The 22,988-nt window shown below is 50.0% G+C and overlaps 1 protein-coding gene across 1 annotated transcript in view; it reads right to left on the bottom strand.

The window, feature by feature from the left end:
• DPH6 (diphthamine biosynthesis 6) overlaps positions 1–22,988 on the bottom strand; it is a 487,001-nt gene that overhangs the window by 61,476 nt on the left and 402,537 nt on the right. Inside the window, exon 13 of the mRNA XM_085627344.1 lies at positions 21,439–21,672. Within this exon, the coding sequence (XP_085483470.1) occupies positions 21,439–21,672 (234 nt within the window). The remainder of the gene's footprint in view (positions 1–21,438; positions 21,673–22,988) is intronic.

The following is a 22,988-nucleotide window of genomic DNA, read 5'->3' as shown; positions in this document are numbered from 1 at the left end:
CTCCGCAATGCTCTGCGTGAGCTTGCGAGCACTCTCGCAAGGCCGGGAGGATTCTGCCTGTGTGCAGCAGCCGAGGGCTGGTAAATAATCCGGGGGGGCAGATCACCATCGAAGGCTGCGATGGAATGGACTCCATCACCCAGGAGCACTAGTCCTCATAGGAGCTGCCCCCTCTACGTAGGGCCGCAGTAGTGAAAGACAGATGGCTGGAGGAGGGAAGCCAGGCCAGGCCCGTTGCTCCTCCGGCACTTCATGTATGGGGCCAAAAGGCTCCCCAGGGGTCAGAAAGCCAGCGCGGTCATTCTGGAATGTGGATGCCACCCGACAGTCCAAGATTCTCTCCGGTATGTGGCAGCGAAGAACAAGTTACTTACCTTCGGTAACGATGTATCTGTAAGAAACATTAGTTAGTTAGATACCTCACCTTAGAATATCCCCAGGCGTCAGACTGGATCCGGAAGATTTTTCGTCAGCAATACCCCTTGCGCGTCGCTAGGCATCGTCTGCGGCTCCGCGTCCGTCGTCGGCGTCGTGCGCCGGAATGACGTGTCGGAGTACTTAGACGCCGCCCTCGCGCGCTGACGTCAGTTCTTGTACATAGCCTTCCGCGCCAGGAACGCAGAGCCATGCAAGATACCGACACTGGTGCCAAAAAATACTAGGGCCCTGAAAGGGATAGCCTTAACCCTAGATGTCAGTTCGCAGAACGGGGAGGATGGGTGGGTCGGTGAGGAATCTAACTAACTAATGTTTCTTACAGATACATCGTTGCCGAAGGTAAGTAACTTGTTCATCTGAAAGAAACACGTTAGTTAGATTCCTCACCTTAGAATAGATACCCAAGCAATACCATCCCCGGTGGTGGGTATGCGAACCAAGATCACACCAGAAAGTCCTGGAGGACAGAACGGCCAAAGAAGCTATCCCTCCGGACTTGGCTGTCAAGGCAATAATGCCTGGCAAACGTGTGTAGCGAAGCCCACGTTGCCGCCTGACAGATGTCCTGCAAAGGGACACCCCGTCCCAAAGCAGTAGTAGCCGCTGTGGCCCGAGTAGAATGGGCGCGCAGCCCAACAGGAGGGTCCTTTTTTGCCAAGGAATAACAAAGTTTGATGCACAAAACGACCCACCGAGAGATGGTCCGTTTGTGCACAGCTTTCCCATTCTTAGCACCCACGTATCCAACGAAAAGTTGGTCGTCCACCCGGAACTGCTTTGTGCGGTCCAGATAAAAGGAGAGCGCACGTTTTGGGTCCAGACGGTGGAGCCTCTCTTCCTCTTTGGAAGGATGCGGAGGCGGAAAGAAGGTGGGCAAGGTGACAGACTGCCCAAGATGAAAGGGGGTCACCACTTTCGGAAGAAAGGAGGGACGAGGCCGAAGGACAACCTTGTCCGGATGAACAGAGAGAAAAGGAGGCTTTGATGATAAAGCCTGGAGCTCACTCACCCGTCTAGCCGAGGTGATGGCTACCAGAAAAGCAGTCTTAAGCGTCAGCAGACGAAGAGGACAATTATGAAGAGGCTCAAAGGGAGCGCACATTAGAAATGTGAGAACAAGATTCAAGTCCCACTGAGGTATTACAAAAGGGACAGGAGGGAACGTGTGAGTAATGCCTTTTAGAAAGCGTGTAACCACAGGGGACTTGAAAAGAGAAGGCTGATCAGGAAGCCGCAAGAAGGCAGAGATGGCAGCAAGATAACCTTTCAAGGTGCCCAGGGCAGAGCCCTGCCGGGCCAAAGAAAGAAGAAAGAGGAGAACCTCAGAAAGAGGGGCGGAGAGGGGATCCACAGCCTTTGCTGTGCACCATGCCACAAATTTGTTCCACCGGCAGGCGTATACCGTCTTTGTGGAGGGACGCCTGGCTGCCAGAATGATATCACAGACTTCAGGAGGCAAGTCAAATGGCATCAACTGCCGCCGCTCAATCTCCACACATGGAGGTGGAGGCTGGACAGGTTCGGGTGGAGGACCAGCCCCTGCTGCTGCGACAGAAGATCCTCCCGAAGGGGCAGACGTATCGGAGGATCGGTCAACATACTGAGTAGCTCGGGATACCAGTACCTTCGTGCCCAATCCGGAGCCACCAAGATGACTTGGGCCCGGTCGTGCCTGATCTTCTTCAGCACTCTGGGCAGAAGTGGTATAGGCGGAAAGGCGTACAACAGACCGCAACTCCACTCGTGACGAAGAGCGTCGCCGAACGAGTGCCGCCTTGGAAATTCCAACGCGCAGAACTGCTGACATTACGCGTTCTCTTTGGTGGCGAATAGATCTAACCAAGGCTCTCCCCACTGCTGAAAGAGACCTTGCGCCACTTCGGAGTTCAGACGCCATTCGTGATCCATCATGCACCGGCGGCTGAGTTCGTCTGCTCTGGCGTTCAGATAGCCCGCCAGATGTTGAACCACTAGGGTGACGCCCTGGTGTTCCAGCCACGTCCAGAGGCGCAGAATCCTGACAAAGGGTCCACGACCCCACCCCGCCCTGTTTGTTGCAATACCACATGGCGGTGGTGTTGTCCGTGAACACCTGCACGACACTTCCCCTGACAGAGGGAAGGAAGGCTTTCAGTGCAAGTCGGATCGCTCTCAACTCCAACAGGTTGATGTGGAGGCGAGACTCCGCCGGAGACCAGAGGCCTCTGATCTCCGCCTCTCCCATATGGCCCACCCATCCCAGGAGGGACCCATCCGTCACTACGACATGCTCCGGTTGGGGAAGGGAGAGGCTCTTGCCCGTGACCCAATCGCGGTCCGTGAGCCACCACTGCAACTGCTGTGCAGTGCCCTCCGAGATCAAGACATGGTCGGACAGGTTACCGTGATGCTGGGCCCACTGAAACTTCAGGTCCCACTGCAGAGCCCGCATGCGCCGCCTGGCGTGATGCACTAGTAGGATGTAGGAGGCCATCAGCCCCAGAAGCCGCAACACTAGCCTGACCGAAACCCAGGATAGAGGCCGAAAGATGGGAATCAGGGCCTGAATATCCCGGACCCGCTGTTCCGGCGGATAGACACGGAACTGCGCCGAATCGAGAACCGCTCCGATGAAGAGGAGCTTCTGAGAGGGACTCAGGTGTGACTTCGGCACGTTGATGGAAAACCCCAGCAAATGCAGGAGATCCGCCGTAGTCTGGAGGTGGGAGACGACTGACTGCCCGCCTTCAACAACCAGTCGTCGAGATAGGGGAAGACTGGAACCCCTGATCTGCGCAGATGAGCTGCGACCACCGCCATCACTTTCGTGAACACCCGAGGGGCACTGGTAAGGCCGAAGGGGAGCACGGTAAACTGAAAGTGCTCCTGACCCACCGTGAACCGCAGGTAACGCCGGTGGGCCGGCAGGACGGGGATGTGGAAATATGCGTCCTGCAAGTCCAACGCTACCATCCAGTCTCCAGGGTCTAGGGCAGCTAGAACCTGAGCCAAAGTTAAAATTTTGAACCTTTCCTTCCAGAGGAAGGCATTGACGTTCCGGAGGTCCAAGATAGGGCGTAGGCCCCCTTTGCCCTTCTTGGGAACCAGAAAGTAGTGGGAATAACAACCACGACCTACTTCTGGGCTCGGAACGCGCTCGACGGCCCCCTTGGCCAAGAGGGCCGAAACTTCCTCGTGGAGAAGATTCAAATGATCCCCCGAGATACGGTGGTGCTGCGGTGGCATGGCTGGAGGGGTCGTCTCGAAGGGGAGGGAGTAGCCCCTTCGGACGATTTGCAGCACCCACCTGTCCGATGTGATGGACCGCCAGTGGAGCAGGTGATGGCGAACTCTGCCGCCCACTGGCGTGGAATGGGCCTGAAAGCTCGGACTAGGAAGGCTTTGAGGCGGATGCTGCCGGGGTGGATGTGGGCTGACCGCGTCGTCCTCCAGAACCGCCTCGGCGGAAACCACGTCCGCAACCGCGCGCAGGTTGGTTCTGCGGCTGGTGGCTAGGCTGACGTGAGGAGGCACCCCTTCCTTGGCCACGAAAGGGGCGAAAGGCGGAAGTTTGCGACCGCGGGGCCGAGAGGCCCAAGGACTTGGCCGTAGCCCGGGAGTCCTTAAAGCGATTCAGCGCACTGTCCGCTTTCTCACCAAAAAGGCGAGTGCCATCAAAGGGCATGTCCATGAGAGTGCTCTGGACATCCCCCGAAAAGGACGTGGACCGCAGCCAGGCGTGACGTCTAAGCGCCACCGTGGTAGAAATCGCCCTACCCAGCGAGTCCGTAGTGTCGAGCCCTCATCAGATTGCATGTCGCGCTGCATCCCTCCCATCGGCCAGAGCCTGGGTAAGTCGTGTCTGGGCCTCCTCCGGGCACAGGGGCAGCACGTCCTCCACCGTATCCCACAGAGAGTGGGAATAACGGTCCAAAAGACAGGCGGTGTTCAAGGACCGCAGACCCAAACTAAGGGAGGAGAACAGCTTTTTCCCAAACTGTTCCAGTCTCTTGGAATCCCGGTCCGGCGGAGCGGTCGGGAAAGAGGATTGGGAGGTAGAAGCCTGGATAACCAGGCTCTCGGGGGTGGCGTGTTGGGACAGAAAACTGGGGTCGCCCGGAGCAGGGCGGTGGCGCCTGGCAACGTTCCTGTCCACAGGAGGGACTGTGGAGGGCTTGGACCAGGTGCCCTGCAGAACGTCAATGAGGGCCTCATTGAATTGCAGCAGAGGCTCAGTGGAGCTTGCTGCAGACTGAAGCACCTCAGTGAGGACGTTAGTCCTCACAGCCACAGCAGGCAGCTCGAGCCCAAGGGCTGCGGCCGCCTTGCGCAGCACCACAGAGAAAGCAGCACCCTCCTCCGAAGCCACAGTCGGAGGAGAGATGAATCCAGTGTCTGGTGAGGTATCCAGACCACTGGCCTCCCCCAGTTCGTCTGCCCAGTCCTGTGACAGCTGAGCCTGAACGGCCATAGGGTCATCGGACCCCTCCCATTCGCCCCCATCATCCGATTCCTGGTAAACAGGAGGAAGGATCTGAGCCGGACGATAGACATAATGTGTCTCTAACGGCGCCGTACGCGGCGTCCATCGACGCCGTAACGGCGCCGGATCCGGAGCGGGGCTGAACTGGGGCTCGACGCAGAGCGGAGCCGACGTATGAGGTGGAACCGGTGTCGACACCGGCGGAGGAGGCGTGACGAGGTCGACCGGCGTCGGCGGGGACGGTTCCCTCGGGAACCTGCGGCGTCGGAGCCGAAGCCGGCGACGACGCCGGGGCCGGAGCCGCCGGCATGCAAGGTTGCCCAGTCGGGTCCGCGGGGCCCGAAGGCGCGCCAGCGGGCGTCGACGGCGGAGCCAGGCTCCTCATGGCCGAGAGGATGGCACTGACTTCCGCCGGCGTCGCGTCAGTCCCAGGGACCGGCGGGTATGGGGACTTGCGCGGCGCCTGCGTATGTTTGTGATTGTTTTGTTGTGTGTTTTTTATTCACTTTGCAGATAATGCAGTCAGTCACTGTTGTGTTGGAATAGGGTGGTTAATGCAGCTCCAAAGTGTTGTAGGTAAGTACATGCTCTGGTGTCAATGGTGATATTGCTGGACTGCTCTAGTGTTTGATCGCTGTGTTTTTCAGTGCACATCTACTGGACGCAGTCATTATTGTGTTCGGAACTCCCCATTTTTTCTCCTGCCGTTTCCAGATGCTGTAGTACTGGATGAGTGTTTACAACAGCCTGGCACTTGGTCATATTGTTTTGCCCAGCTAGTCTGAGTGGGTATTGGGTGTGCTGGAGGGCCAGGCTGTACTTTTGAACTTGTGTTGCTTGTGGGTGATGGAGAAGGTGCTAGAGTTCGTTGTAGTTTAGTAAAGTGAGGTGAATGTCTGGTGATATTGTATATAATAGCAGTTATGATGGCAGGTTTTCTGCTGGAGTCTGGTCAGGGGAATTTTTAGTTGTAATGATGTATGGGTAAACTTTCTGTTTTTTATTTTGTCTTGGCTTTGAATGTGTAAAATTAGGGATGGCGGAGAAATCCTTTGTCAAAGAAAGCTTGTGGTTTCCATGCCCTGGCTGCCGTGTGATTGGGCGTCTGTGACTACGTGTCCTGTGCGCATAAATGTTGTGAGGCGTCATTGTGAAAGTGCAGACGTGGCAGTGGGACTTTAAGTCTCAGGAGGTTGCAAGACTTGCCCATCTCGGACTGTTGTGCAATGGTAGTCACACCCTAGCTGTGGTCTTGTTACTTTGTTTGATATGAGATGTGGGGAGTCTCATGTCTTGACCTGTTGCAGAGTTACTGTGATTGCTATTTGCTGTTAGTGTGTGTCTGTGTGGGTACTGGAGAGTTTAACAGGTTTTTGTTGGGTGAATGTGTAAGTCTGACATGCTGGAGATAGAGTGATTGCGAATGACTGCCATTGCAGTTTGTTTTGTTGTTTGTAAGAAACGGAAGTGTGTAGTCCCCGGAATGACCCAATTACCTGGATGTCTGACCTGGTGTCTGGAGGGCTGAGAGTGGTTGACATCAGAGAATGTTGGTGTGTGGTCTACAGTGCAAGCTAGGATGGGAGTACACTTGGAGGGAGGATGAGGTCCTGACTGGTCCTACCTGCTGCTGTAACCACATGCCTAACTTGATGACCCTCCCCCTGATTCAACAACATGCTTGTGCAGTAAGTGCAGCATACAATAAACTGCCTGGTTAGCTAACATCAATAGATTCGGAGTCATCGTCGTCTTCGCAGGAAGAGAGGATGAGTGGAGGCGAGAACCGGGCCTAAATAGCCCCTACGCCCCACCTCCACCCATCCTGACCGGAAGTGTGCGCTCGCCCAACGTTACTTTGCCCCGGAAGAACAACCGCTGCCCGGCAGCCAATCAGGCTGCTGGCCAAGCCACCAAGGGGGGTGTGTCGCACGGGCGGGGGGAGCCGGGTCCTAAGGGCGCGCTTCTGGATGGTCGCGCTTGGCAAACAAAAAGCCCAAAAACGTCTGTCTGTTCTGTAAACACTTGAAGAACAAATGAGTCTGGTTACATATCACACAGGGTGACACTAAAGGAGACAGCAACTATGTGTTACTCTCCATGCCCCAGTAGGCAGACCAATTCTCCTCACCGGCTGTATGTAGTGGGGTTCATCAGCTTTGAGCGCAGTAAGGGTTTGAGCATTACCAGGTCCCAGGGCATCATCACTTATGGGGCTAGCATGAAGTAGCCTTTGGGCTTGCTTGAGCTCTAACAGGGCACCAAACATGGTACCGTCTTGAGGTTATATAGCAAAACCCACCCAGCATCACATATACTAAACCACAAGTGGTTTACAAATTACTGTAATTGTGTCTGTTCTATTCTTTAAACAAAGAGGCTTGTGGAATTAGAGGGTTTTAAAACTATATATACATTTAAAAAAGCAAAATTTAAAATTATCATTTTAAAACAAGCCATAAATGTGAAGGAATTTCATTTGGTATCCTTATCTTGATTTGTGGGAGCAGCACAATTAAAGCAGACAGAATAGAGTATGGGTGACTGGTGGCCACAATTAAAGCACCGGTATGCACCGAAAACAAAGATAGCATCCATTTGGAATGACAAAGACAACGTGATATGCATGAGTCTAGCATATTGCTTTGACTTTTAGAAATAAAAATGCATTTTGAAAAGCTCCAACTTCCTCAATTACATTTCAATTTTTGCATTTTTTTGTGAATAGAAATATTTCCTAATTTTTGTATTTATTTTGTGTCCCACACTCGTTCTCTATGCTTGTGTATTGTTTTGTGGTTCAATTTGTGATAAATGCTTAGGTGGGGGTTACCTCGGCTTCCACTAGTGATTCACTGTGGTGTCCACAGATGTCAAAAGGTAAGCAACTGCCCGCCTGCGGCTCATGGAGGTAAGTGACATCACGCTCCCTTCTTGTGGGTCACTGACGTCTTGAGGAAACCCTGAGGTTTGTGTTGATCCATTTGTGCTGGAGCAAGATTTTACTGGACTGTGGGGTCTGGATGAAGCGGAACCCTGAAAAGACAACCCCGGAGGCTAAGTAGCACCCGGCAGAGAATATCAATTCACAGGGGCAGTTAGCTTGGATCATCTCATGACTCACTGGGCGGGATCGTCTACTAACTAACCCATTACTGCGTTTAACAAACCTGCAACATAATTCTGACAATTTGTGAGGTACTTATTATTTAAGGTAATTAAAATACACAGCATCAGAGTGAATTAATTTGTCTGTGGTGCAGCAAAGCTATAACTGGGGCCAGTTCAGTGCCCATCTAACGCCTCCAGATGACACTTCAACTGGGTGAAACTGTCAGCAGAGCTAACCAGGTAAACGGTCTACCATGCGGTTAGACGGTCTTGTCCAGACCACTCTCATACATGCCAACATTATAGAACATTTAAGTGGAAGATTTTGGAAAACAAATCGTATGAATGTATTCTCCCCATTTACTTGTATTGAAGAAAAGGCAATTTTAGGTGGGAGACAAATAAAATAAACAAATTTTGGCTTTTAAAATCGAGAGTCTCTCGCCGGAATCAGGTCTGTTGGCATGGATACTGATGATTCTATAACTGCTGTACACACGCATGAAGTCACGGCATTAAAGGCGCGAGGGTCATGCTTCAGGCCCGCAAACTTGGCTATGTTATACATTACTGACCCTATTTAAATCGAAGCCTACCAGGCAGTGCAGCCATCTTAGGGACATTCGGAAAGCTTCCCTGGGAATGCATTTCGCCCATTGCTTAGCATTGGCTTTGTGGTCTGTAACTCACATGTTTGCTTTCTATTTTCTGGCTCAATTTGTTTTAGGCTGTCCAGCTTCAGTGCGTCCTTTCGGCCCAACCCCTATTTACTGTATTTTTCCACCAGTGTTGGATTTCGGTAAACAGGTCTTTAAATCTTATTGTCATCTAGTCACATTTGTTGTGCATTCGAAGACAGAGGTCAAAGGCCTGGTTCTGTCTTCCAGGGAGCTTGGTGTTTACTTTTCTTTCTCTGACTTCAAAGTAAGGGGATTTATGTGACAAGCATACTGGTGAATGGTGCTGTGCTGGAGGAGGCTGTACAATGTTATTTTTTTTGAACACACAAAATTTAAATGTCTGTAAATGCTCCTGCTCAGATATTTCAAAATATGTCAGAATTTGAAATGCGCCAATGAAGCACATTTTTGGTAGTTCTGAAGTGTGGTGGAAACTAATATTTTATTACGATTAAAACAAATCAATACACTAGGCGATGACGTTTCCACACAATATCATTTGTGAGCTGTATACTTTTATCAGTAAAACTGCATGTCTGTGCAAATGTAATCGTCATTTCAACTGAAGATGTGTTCTCCGTAATGGCAGTACGCTACCACAACATGCATACTAGATTTTAGCCCACTGCACTTTATGTCACTAAACACTACTTTGAAACAATCTACTCTACGCCACTGCACTCTATGCCACTCTACGCCACTGCAATCTACCTTATGCCACTCCATACCACTGTATTCTACGCTGCTGCACTCAACGCCAATGCGCTCTACACCACTTTACTCAAAACAAATACACTCTACGCCAATTTACTCTGCACCACTGCACTGTATGCCACTATACCCTGCAACACTCTACACAATTGCATTGTACATCACTTTACTCTGCACCACTCTCCACCATTACACTCTATGTCACTTTACGCTACATCATTCTAGGCCACTGCACTCTACACCAGTGTACTGTAGGCCACCCCACTCTACATCACTGCACTCTACTGCGCACAAAGCACTCTTCGCCACTGAACTTTATGCCACTCTACTCTGCACTACTCTGCTCTTTGCCACTGCAATATTGCCTAACCCACTCTAGGCCACTCTACCGCACTATATGCCAATGCACTCTACGCCACTCTACTCTACTGTGTACCACCGCACTCTACACCAATTCACTCTACGCCTCTCTAGTCCGCACCACTCTACTCTATGCCAGTGCACTGTACCCCACTCTATTATGCCCCAATGCACTCTTCACCACTGAACTCTACATACACCACTCTAGTCTCGGCCACTCCACTCTACGCTACTCTGCACCACTCCATGCCACTCAATTCTGCAACACTGCACTGTATGCAACTGCACTCCACTCTACTCTACACCACTCTAGGTCACTGCACTCCACACCACTCTATTCTACTCTGCACCACTATACTCTATGCCACTGCTTTCTGTGCCACTGCACTCTACACCACTGCACTCTATGACACTCTGCAAAACTGGGCCACTCTACTCCATGCCACTGCACTCTACTCTGCACCACTCACCTCTATGCCACTCTACTGCACTCAATGTCAATGCACTCTATGTCACCACACTATGCATCACTCCACGCCACTCTAATCTATTCAGCATCACTGCACTCCACGCCACTCCACTCTACACCACTCAACTCTACGCCACTGCACTCTACTCTACACCTCTGCACTCTACCCTGCACCACTCCACTCCACTCTACTCTGAAATAATGTACTCTATGCCACTGCACTCTATGGCACTTGACTCTACGCCACTGCACTCTATGCCACTACAATCTATTTTCCACCACTCTACTCCGCTCTATGTCAGTCCACTCTATGCCATTCTGCAACACTACTCCACCCTATGACGTTCTACACAAATCCCTCTTTGTCACTTCATGCCACTTTACTCCACTCCACTCTGTGCCACTCTATGACACTTGACTTTACAACACTCTACTCTGCCATTCGCCTCTCCTACACTACTCTACGCCACTCCACGACAATCTACTCCACTCTTCAACATTCTATTTCACTCTATGCAACACGTTCTACACCACTCCACTCTACACCACTCCAACAACACTGTAAGCAACTACTCTATACGACACTCTACTTCACTTAACACTACGACACCCCACAACACTGTACACCACTCCAGTCAACTCTACACCACTCTACGCCATTCCATAATAATCCACTCTACTCCACTTTACGGCGCTCCACTCCACGCCATTCTCCTTTCTCCCACTAACTTTTCGCCATGCTGAACAGCAGGCGCAATGGTGTACAACATGGCTCAAACATATTGGGAAAGCCTATAGCTCTTACATAGGCGAGAGCTATTGGCTTTGCCAAAGCTTGTTTTGTCTAGCAGCCTTTTGTGCGTCCGAGGCAGATCACGGGGAAGGGGCATCACGGACTCTTTTTTTCCGGCAGAGGCGAGTGAAAACAGAGAGAAGATAACACAGCCCGAGGCTCCGGGCTCTTAAACGGCGCGCGGCCCCTTCGGCCCCGTGCGGGGCTCTAATGGCTTTTACGCGCCCCACTCCGCGCGGCCTCCTCGGCGCGGCTAATGCACCTGATCGCTTGACCTGCAGAAGTAATCAGCGCGCGAAAACAGTAATCTTCCGCACAGTCGATAAGACCATAACACTCCCCCCGGGCTTTCAGTGCGCCAGGCCCAATTTAGCACCACTCACCGGCGGCTCTCCAAGGGGCCGTAATTACAGGTTAACGCCTCTTCGTTTCAAAACACACTCACAAACTTATTGACAAGTGACCCCATCACAGCACACACAAAGAAAACAGGGCCCTGCGACCCCGCCACCTGTTTACACGAACGACACACTTACTTTTAAATAAAAAAACGTCTTTGGAATACACTCTGATGCCAGGGCACGCACGTGCCAATTGTCTGCCGCCTCCTTTCAATGCAGAGCCCAAGAAAACACCCGGATAATTTGACTCAAAATTGCAGCCACCTCTGTCATAATAAAACCTGAAGAAGGGCGGGGGTGGCGTTTGCTCACAGCAGCTCATTAGCTAAGGAGAGGCCAGTAATCAAAGCGCTATCGAATAAATGCTACATTAACACTTCACAGGAGCCCGCGGCCAGTCCAGAGACGCGCTGAAATGCTGAAAAAAGGCAACATTTGCACCATTTTTTGCTAGATGAACCAGCCTCTGGTCCAGATAGCTGCACCCCGATGGGTTGCAACACATGCACTGCTTACACATGATTGTAAATCTAATGAGAGGTGGCGATCTTAACAAAGAAAAAATAACCCGAAACTCGTTTTGAACTATTTTTACTATTTAAATAACAAAAACGGGACAAAATAATCTTGCCTTGAAAACAAAGCGGTGTTCCACGTTTGGGAAGTTGAATATATTTATTGAATTCACCTTTTATTGCCGCGTTTTGCTCAGGCGCAAACTTAACGTGCATCACTCCACATCGTACAAAGAGAAAAACGTGCGAATTCATTTTCACGTTTTTTTGGTATAAGTGATGCACGTGATATGTTGTCTGATTTGGAGTGTGGTGGTGTGGTACTCTGCCACAAACGTGAGGGATATCATACCCCCCTTATTACATGTGCAATAGATCATAATACGCATTCGTGATGGAGTCCCTGTCCAACAATCTCGACCCAGGCCCTCAGTTTTTAATGCACAGCAGACCAAACTCGACCCAGGCCCTCCGTTTTTAATGCACTGCAGACCAAACTCGACCCAGGCCCTCCCGTTTTTAATGCACTGCAGACCAAACTCGACCCAGGCCCTCCCGTTTTTAATGCACTGCAGACCAAACTCCACCCAGGCCCTACGTTTTTAATGCACTGCAGACCAAACTCGACCCAGGCCCTCAGTTTTTAATGCACTGCAGACCAAACTCGACCCAGGCCCTCCGTTTTTAATGCACTGCAGACCAAACTCGACTCAGGCCCTCAGTTTTTAATGCACTGCAGCCTAAACAAACACCAACAGCCTGATTCACAAAGGCACTTTCAATAGCACAGGTACTTTTTCTGATGAAAAATCTAGGATTCAGGAACTGTGACCCAGAAGTCGTAAATTCATTTACTCCCTTGTGATATTACTCATTCTCGGAGTAAAATTCCATATGTGCAAGTGCCACACAATGAGAGAGGAGGGAGCAGTTCCAACGTGGCATTTGTGAGGCAAAAAAAAGTCACACATGGGCACACTCTAAGCTTGGAAGTGTCACATATGGGCACACTCTAAGATTGGAAATGTCACGCACATGCACACTCTAAGCTTGGAAATGTCACACACGGGCACAATCTAAGCGTGGAACTGTCACACATGGGCACACTCTAAGCATGGAAGTGTCACACACAGGCATACTCTAAGCGTGGAACTGTCACACATGGGCACACTCTAAGCTTGGAAATGTCACACATGGGCACACTTTTAGTCTGGAAATGTTACGCACGGGCACATTCTAAGCTTGGAAATGTCACACATGGGCACACTCTAAGCATGGAAGTGTCACACATGGGCACACTCTAAGATTGGAAATGTCACGCACATGCACACTCTCAGCTTGGAAATGTCACACATGGGCACACTCTAAGATGGGCAACGTCACACATGGGCACACTCTAAGCTTGGAAGTGTCACACACGGGCACACTCTTAGCCTGGAAGTGTCAAACACAGGCACACTCTAAGCTTGGAAATGTCACATATGGACCCACTCTAAGCTTGGAAGTGTCACACATGTGCACACTCTATGCCTGGAAATGTCACACAAGGGCAGACTCTGAGCTTGAAAGTGTCACACATGGGTACGCTCCAAGCTTGGAAATGTCACGCTCAGGCCCACTCTAAGCTTGGACATGTCACGCATGGATGCACTCTAAGATTGGAAATGTTACGCACGAGCACACTCTAAGCTTGGAAATGTCACACATGGGCACACTCTAAGCATGGAATGTCACACACGGGCACAATTTAAGCGTGGACATGGGCACATTCTAGGCTTGGAAATGTCACACATGGGCACACTCTAAGCTTGGAAGTGTCACTAAGCTTGGAAATGTTACAAATGGGCACACACTAAGATTGGAAATTTCACGCACGGGCATAATCTAAGCTTAGAAATGTCACACATCGGCATACTCTAAGATTGGAAGTGTCACACACGGGCACACTCTAAGCCTGGAAATGTCACGCACGGGCAGACTCTGAGCTTGGAAATGTCACACATGGGCGCACTCTAAGCTTGGCAGTGTCACACACGGGCCCACTCTAAGCATGGAAGTGTCACACACAAGCACGCTCTAAGCTTGAAAATGTCACACACTGGCACACTCAGCTTTGAAGTGTCACACGTTGGCACGCTCTAAGCTTGGAAATGTCACACATGGGCACGCTCTGACCTTGAAAGTGTCACACAAGGGCATGTTCTAAGCTTGGAAATGTCACACATGGGCACGCTCTGAGCTTGAAAGTGTCACACATGGGCATGCTGTAAGCTTGGAAATGTCACACATGGGCACGCTCTGAGCTTGAAAGTGTCAAACATAGGCACGCTCCAAGCTTGGAAATGTCACACATTATTATTATTATTATTATTTATTTTTGTAGAGCGCATAGTCACCCTGAGGTATCCCAGCGCTAACGAGAACCCTAACTCTCCAGTTCGGTGGGCCAGGGGCAAAACAGAGGTGAGGAGGAGGGGGGGGGGAGGGGACAAAGACTCAGTGTAGGGGAAGGCGTGAGTTATTTGGGAAAAAGATGAGTTTTTAGTTGCTTCCTGAAGCGAAGGTATTGTGGTTCGAGTCGCAAGTCGCGGGGGAGCGAGTTCCAAAGACGTGCGGTTTGAACTGAGAAGCGTCTTCCTCCGGCTCGGGCTTTCTTGAATCTGGGGGAAGTGATGACATTTTCTGTGTCAGACCGGAGGGATCTTGTGGCTTTATAGGGAGTGATGAGTTTACTAAGGACTGGGGGGCCTTGTTTTTGCAGAAGTTTGTGGGCTAGGCATAGAGCCTTGAATTTGACTCGCTCCCTTATGGGAAGCCAATGGAGGTTTTTTAGAGCAGGTTTAGCGGAAGTTCTGGCAGGGGTATTTGTGATAATCCGGGCTGCGGTATTCTGGATTCTCTGAAGCTTGTTGAGAGTCGCTTCAGGAGCGCCCAGATAAATCACGTTGCTATAGTCAAGCCTTGAATTAGCAATTTTTGTGAGTCGAAGGGTAAGAGGGGCAGAACTTTTCTCAGGGATTTTAAAAGGCCGAAACAGGTCCCAGCTACTTTCTTAGCCTGAACTGTGAATGAGAGGTCAGTGTCGATCCAGACCCCCAGACTCTTGACCTCTTCTTTTGGGTCGGGGGGAGGGCCCAGGCAAGCGGGCCAGATGTTAGGGGAGAGTGAGAGGCCTTTCGGGCCGAGGAGCAGGACTTCGGTTTTTGTCCCATTTAATTTTAGAGCTGACTTATTCATCCAGCAATGGACCTGCGTAAGGCAGTTGAATAGGTCTGCTGATTGTTGTCTGGGGTGAGACAGAGATACTACTAATTGTGTGTCGTCAGCATAGCTGACGACGCTCACTCCGAATGGGGTGATGACCTCCTCCAATGTGAACATATAGATATTAAATAATGTGGGGCTCAGGGAGGAGCCCTGAGGCACACCACATTGGAGGGGCATTTCGGAGGAGCGGGCGTTCTTCTCCCAGATCTGGTAGGTCCGTTGAGCTAGGAAGGATGAAAGCCAGGATAAGGCCGAGCCTTCCACGCCAACTCTTTTAAGTCTTTTAATAAGGAGATGGTGGTTGACGGTGTCGAATGCCGCACTGCCACTGATCCTCCTCCGTCCAATAGTGTTCTGGCCTCTTCTACCGCTGCCAGGAGGGCGATGTCGGTGCCCTGTCCTGGTCGGAAGCCCGTCTGGGAACTTTTTAGTTTATTATTGACCTCGAGAAACTGCGAGAGTTTCCTGTTGACTAGTTTTTCCGCGATCTTACTGACTCCTGGGAGAAGGGAGATGGGCCTGTAATTCGCCAGATTCTCGGGGTCGAGGGATGGTTTTTTTAATAAGGCTTTTACGACCGCCGTCTTCCAGCTCGGGGGGACAACTCCCTGTTGGAGTGAGGCATTGATCAAATGGGTCAAAGGGGGAGTGATCGTGTGGGCTACCTCCTTAAGGATCCAGAGTGGGGCAGGGTCCCTGGGGGATCCGCTCTTCATGGATTTGAGCGTGTTTCCTACTTCTTCGGTGGTAACTTGGCCCCAGGAGGAGAGACAGATAGATGATGGAGGGTACGGGGGGCAATTTCTTCACACAAATTCACAGAGGGAATTGAGGCAAGAATTGTTTGAATTTTGTCGTGAAAGAAATTAGCCAATTGTTGGCATTTCTCCTGATCAGCTTTGGGGTCAGTGTGGTGTCTCGGTCCCGGTTCTGGGGTTTTCAACAGCTCTTTAAGGATGGCATAGGATTCTTTACTGGAGCATCCAGCTTTCTCTATTCTCCCCTGGAAGAACATGCTTTTGGTTTTTCGGATAGCGGTTTTATAGGTAGATAGAGAGATGGAATAGATGTCTTTATTGATCTCTGATTTAAGTCTTCTCCAGGAGCGTTCCGTTCTCTTGCACTCTTGACGCAGAGCTTTGAGCTCTGGGGTGTACCAGGGAGCGGAGGATAGTCTTTTAGGATGTTTAAGCATCGCAGATTTTGGGAGAAGTGTGTCTAATGAGGAGGTGATCCATTCATTGAACTGTCTGTCAGCTATGGCAGGGTCGGTTAAAGGTTCGGGGATGGAGTCTGTGAGGGCGGCGGCCCATTCATCAGGTGCGAGTTTGCGCCATCGTCGGTCGGTAACCTGGATTTTAGACGTTGGGGAGTTCGTGGTGGAAATTTCCCAAAATATGGGGACCATAAAATGGTCTGCCCATGGAAGGGTTACGGGAGGTCTGGTGGTAATGGTAGCTATATTAGTGAGAATGGGATCCAACAAGTGTCCCTTCTCATGGGTAGGCGCGTTGTTGACCAATCGGATGTTTAGAGATGTTAGGTCTTGCCGAAGGTCAGAAGCTAACCGATCCGTAGGGTCCATGAAGTGGAAATTTAGGTCACCTAGCATAAGGAAGTTAGAGGTGGACGAAGCTAGCTGTGTCACTGATTCGATGACAGCATTAATAAAATTACCAGGAGCACCTGGGGGGCGGCAGATCAGTAGCCCTGACAGGGAGTGAGCTGGGGACGTTTGAATGGAGAATTGACAGCTCTCACAGTCCTCAATGTGAGCGTTGGAAGTTCTACAGGTGAATAGTTCCCTGAAGACTATAGCTACCCCCCCTCCCCTCCCTTTGGGTCTGTGTAGGGCTTGGCAGAGATACCCTGGGGGAAGGGCCGTGACAATGTCCGAGTCGGTGCTATCTGAGAGCCATGTTTCCGTTAAAAACAGGAGGTCGAGATCCTGATCTTGAATAAGCAGATTGGTTTCGATCGCATGTTTGGGGAGGGAACGACAGTTAAGGAGTCCCATCTTTAGTGCGGGTTTTGTCAAGTTCGCGGGAGTCGGGTTGCAGCGCATACAATTGGAGAAGGTATTACCTTCGGTATGTGTGTGGTGACAGGCAAGAATTTTCTTAGGTTGTAGTGCGCGAAGTGCCTCTCCAGTATATATCACACGGTCACGAGGGCTGCCTGGTAGAGTAACTGGGCCTGGGTCCGGCTGGGCCCGGACGGGCCCAGACGGGCTTGCCTTTGGCGCGCCTTTGGCGCGCTGACGGCGCGCCCGTCCGCTGCGCTCCCTGAACTGACACATTATTTATGGGCGGAGGGGGTGTGAGTGGGCGGTGGGCGTGGCCACCCTGAGGGGGCGTGTCCTGGTCTCCTCGCGGCCGGTAATGGCGGCTTCAAGTGGGTCCTGTGTACCACAGCGATCAATCAGCTGTTTGCCAGTAACACAGGTGAGTGCAGGGGGGATAAGTGCACAGTGGGTTTAAAACACACACAAATTCAGACAGTTTTAAAAAGAAATACGATTTTGTGCTATGCGTTGCTCCCGGCTTCCGCCTCAGGAGTTTAGGGTAGGCACGCTCTAAGCTTGGAAATGTCACAAACAGGCACACTCTGAGTTTGGAAGTGTCACACATGGGCACGCTCTAAGCCTGGAAATGTCACACATGGACACGGCCCGAGCTTGAAAGTGTCACACATGGGCACACTCTAAGCTTGGAAATGTAACACATGGGCACGCTCTCAGCTTGAAAGTGTCACACATGGGCACACTCTCAGCTTGGAAATGTCACACATAAGCAGCTTTGAAACTTGGCAGCCTTGAATGTGCCAGAACAACTACAAATACCTCTATTTGTGTGCATACACCAATGCTCATTTTGAGCCGGTGGGAATCACTTGCACTTATTTTTGTGGACCGGCACTTTTTCCACATCATTTATTTTGCGATCGCAAGTGAGGGAAAAACACACCAATGGTAAAGACAGAGAAAGACGGCAACATCTTCACAAAGGGAGAAAGCAGGAACCTGCAAGAGTGAAATAAAGGGGCAGGGAGTGCATGGCAGTGGATAAAAGAGGCATGAATTAGGATTTAAGCCTGCGCGGCCATGGTATTGCCCGCAACAACGTTTAATTGCACCAGCCGCAGGCTTCTGAGCAGAGCTTTGGGAACCGGCATTCATTCTTTCACAATTTCAGCACTTACATTCACAACCCTCCGGTCCCTCCCCCTTATCTGCTAGTGGCTGGATATTCAGGCCAGTCAAGAGATGTCGTAAATCAATTTCTAGGATGAGAGTGGTATTAGAACACTCTCAAACCTCATGTGTTTATAGGGAGAGGGGTTCGTTCCTCCTGCGGAAGGGTGGCGGGGGGGGGGGGGAGGGGCTGTGTTACCTCTTGGAGGAGAAAAAAAAAAGTGAACAATCACACAGGTGCACGGGCTTCCTTTAAGGAGGAATTGTACTACATGTACCATTGGACACTGGTGGAATAAACAATGTACAAAGTCACAACTCCCAGTGGCAGTTATATATGAATAGCATGAAAAATTCTCTTGGAAATCTATTTTTAGGTCTCGCCTACCAAACAGCTCAAGCTGTCTGGTTACAAAAGAGTGTTTTTGGGCTCACCAGAAACGTACACTGGTCAGATTCCCAGCACGCTGGTGCCATGCTTGTGGTCCTCGATGACATATGTATGCTGGCTGCCAAGAGTAAGCCGCCCTTGGGCTGCTTGACCTATGAGCGGCCTTTGATACGATCTCCCACTTAGTGACTTCCATCAGTGGGTGGCCAGAGGAAAGATTTCAAATGGTTGGCTTCCTTTTTGAGTAACAGGGCACACATGGTGGCATTCCACCCAATCCAGAGGACTGCCTTGTGGGGTTCTGCAAGGGTCGGCCCTTAGTCCAACTTTATTCAACATCCACATGTTCCTGCTGGCTAAACCGATCCATGGCTGGTTTTTCCTACTTTTGTAGGCTGATGACAGCCACTGTGGTCCGTCTGGTGGAAGAGTCTTCAACTGCAGCCAACATATATGCCCGTTTCACATCAGTTGCACACAGGATGTGTCGTAACTCTTTAAAAGTAAATGGAGATAAAACTGAGATACTCACATTTAGCCTGATTTCCATCGCCCAGACTCCCCGCTGGTTGCCATCTGAGCTGGGAACCATTCCAAACCCATCAACATACGCCACAAATGTGGCTATTTAAGTGGATACTGCTCTCACATTTGAGAAAAAAATTAATGCTGCTACAAATGCTCCATAAAGTTCTCCCTCTTTTGCTCACAGAAGTAAGTCATGCGCCAACTATTTTGGTTTGCTTGGACCACTGTAATGTTCTCTGTTTGGGCCTTCTTCTGAAATCCCAGTCACACTTGCAGCTAATTCACACTCTGGCAGGTAGAGCTCTCCAAGGTGTGCCCCTCCTCGGTTTATAAAACCGTGTTATAGAATCTAGCCTTGGTTATTGGCGAGCAATCGATGTCTGATCCAGGCTATGAGTATCACTCATAGAGTGTTCGACAACCAAGGCCCTCTGGTGCAGCCGTCGAAAATCAGACGCTATGTACACTACGGAATGTTTAGGTTGGCTGATGTCTTCCTGCTGGAGATCCCTCGTATGGTCCGCTCTTGAGTGGGTGCCAGAGCTTCTTATTGCCGGCCGCAAATTGTGGGATTCGCTTCCCCTCTTTCTACTCTCTGAAGCTAGCTCAGTACTTGCAGCCCGGCGCCAGGATACGCTTTTTAGGGTAATTGCTGCATCCCAGGGCTCGAGTCGGGGTACCACGCGGGTGGACGGCGTCCCCCCACTTATTTTACCGGGTTTTAGCGGGTGGACGCCGTCCACCCTGCCCAAAAGATGGAGCCGGTACCCGAGCCTGCGCGCGCGCTCAGGACTCACCAAACCCCACCTTCTATTGTCGAGAGAGGGCGAACAGAGCTCTTTAAGTTGTTTCACGTTGATGGAGCCGTTCAGTATGACAGACTGGCGCTCGTGGCCGTATATTAGAAAAGGTCAGTATGTGTTTATGCATTTCAGACGGAGACCGGCAAATTTACTGTGGGCAATAAATACGCACCGAAAAAGCGCATCTTTAATTTCCCCGCTCCTTTGAGTGTCAATACGGTGACTAATTCCAACGTAAAGATTCTCATTTGCCCTTTGAACCTGCCCCCATCGCCTTCTAACCTTTGTTAATTAGTGGGGACTACATCTCGTGACGTCACTTCCTGCCGTGATGTCACTTCCGGTGACACCACCTAACTTGGAGCGTCCCCCCACTTCTTTTTTTAGGACTTGTGCCCTGCTGCATCCTACAAATACTCATCATCTTCAATCTGTGCAAGTCAAGCACTCATTTTTAGGACCAAGAGCTACCTTCATTATCATGACCCAGAGCAAGAGAGAAGAAGACTGTAAAGTAAGAAGAAAGCAGGGCGAGGAAGAGAGGAAAACAGTGACCAAGGGAAGAAGCAGGGATGAAAACAAGCCTGCCAGAGTGACTTAAAGACACAGGCGGCTTAAAGTGGTGGAAGAAGAGGCAGGAGATGGCATCAAGAAACACACGAAAGGTGATGGGAGGGTGCTTAAAGTAAGTCTAACCACTGGCAATAGCTCGGGGAGATGGCATCAGGACTAGGCAACGTTGGTATTCAGCAACCCCGGTATCTCATAGCAGCAACAGTGGGCTCCTCAGTAAAAAAAATGTGGGCCCGTACAATTAAAAATTTTTTTTTTTAAATTAAACAGTATTAAGGGGGTGAAATTGGCAATAACAAAAGTGCCCTTGCCACAAAAAAAAGAAATCACAAAGACATCACACAACAATTCTTTGGGGTTTAGTTTTATCACCGGGACACAGATTACCAATCAGGGCTTGTTTTGTAGAATTGACTCCGCCCGTCAATGCTGCAGAGAAAGTGACAATGGGAGGAAAAACCTCTCTGCTGACATCTGCTACAGCATGGATTTAACAAAATCTTATCCTCGCAAGACCAACTCTGTCTTCCATCCTTCGAGGTCAGTAAATTGAGTACCATTAAATTGGGTAATTACCATCTTTCGGTTATTAGAAATGGCAAAAGTGCAGCTTAAAGCGCCATTAGAAAGAGAGATGTAATATATGTTTTGAATCACGTCACTGAAGCCATGTGTGACAGAAGAAGCTAAGATAGTTGGTGACGTACAGTACATATGGAAACCAAACAATAGGAGCTGTGTACCTTTTTCTGTTCTTTCAGCCATGTTGCGTGGGCCACAGGGATGTGACCTCGATGTGTCACGTAGCATGTGGCTGCCATGATGTGTTTGAGTCCCACGCCTTGGCTCATGGCTTCTAGAACCTTCTCCACGTGTCCCAAAGATAAGGCTGCCTCGGTCTTTATGCCTCCAGCAGCCAGCTGCATGGTGCATGGCACCAGCGCAATCTGTCCGGCACAAAATATGGCCTCCTCTATCTGTGGAGAAAGAAACAGTGTAAACACTTCATTGTCCCATTGAGTACAATTCTTACAGGAAAAGGTATACACCCAGGACAAACACTTAATAATGAAAAAGAACTCTCGTGCAGTACTTTTCTTGTTTTACTTTGTTTCTCCTTCTCCTGTAGATTAAAATGCTTCAGACACTGGGCCTACATTCACTGAACTCTTATAACACATGTAGAAAATGATACTTATTCTGTAAGTATCTGTTTGTGGCGTGCAGTGCTGTAGATTCACATGGTTATCATACTCCTCCACCCGCTGTTATGCAGAGACATCTCGAGTCACGCTATGTGCCGTGACTTCTCCTCTTGGTGTACATTGGGCATGGGAGGCGGCTCCATGCTAGACTGTTTTCGCACAGCGTGTGAAGAGATGTATAGAGTGTGAATTAAAGGTATAGTGCAGCAACAATATACAGTAGGTATAATAAGTGTGATACAATCTACAACAGGAGTACGCATCAAAGGAGATATGTGGATGCATGTGAATCTACAACACTACACACTACCAACAGAGGCATACAGGGTAAGGAGCATCAGTGGTTAGCATGTGGATGATGCAGATGTTTGGAATAATGTCTTTAACACAGCTTGGCCAGCTGGGGCTTGCTGACGGGCTAAGATGTCCTTACAATAACGCTTAGTAAAAATGTGGGCTTGACCAGGTGGCTTGACCAGGTGGCTGCCTCACAGATATCAGATAACAGGATGTTCTTGTGGGTATAGCGCACCCTGGGAGGGGCGTGCAGGACCCTCTTTGCCTTAAGGTAGTGTGAGAAGTTGGCCTGGTATATGATGCTCACTAGTTAAAGTGATCACCTTGTACCATGCCAAGCAACCCTTATGGTGTGGTTGTAAGTCAACCTTTTCGGACTAGCTGCCCTAGTGGTAGCGTAGGCTAAGCAGTCTTTGAGGCTAAACTCGTGAAGCGTGTTAAGCCAGCTGTTTTACCAAATGCAACCCCCTTTTATACCAATGAAAGGACACCACACAGATATATATTCAAAATATATATGTATTTATTTCTCAAAGTAACCCCTAGTCTCTTTATGAGCACAGGAGCACAAATCGTCAAACAAGATTACAGTAGAATACACAGAAGTTGCACTTTATATAGATAGGCCCTGGTGGCCGCTCAAACCATATACTAAAATAGTGGTATAAGTACCACGAACAGAAAAGGGAAAAGGCCTAGGGCCTCTAGAATCGCTGGGCCTACAAGGAGCTAACTTCAGTTAGTGACCAGGAGGTCCACGGGTGGCGTGTGCAGAGCAAATAGTCACACGC

Source organism: Triturus cristatus, chromosome 9 (genome assembly GCF_964204655.1).
Source record: "Triturus cristatus chromosome 9, aTriCri1.1, whole genome shotgun sequence".
Lineage (NCBI taxonomy): Eukaryota > Metazoa > Chordata > Amphibia > Caudata > Salamandridae > Triturus > Triturus cristatus.
The sequence above is the reverse complement of the archived record's forward strand: the minus strand, read 5'-3'. Positions and strand labels throughout refer to the sequence as shown.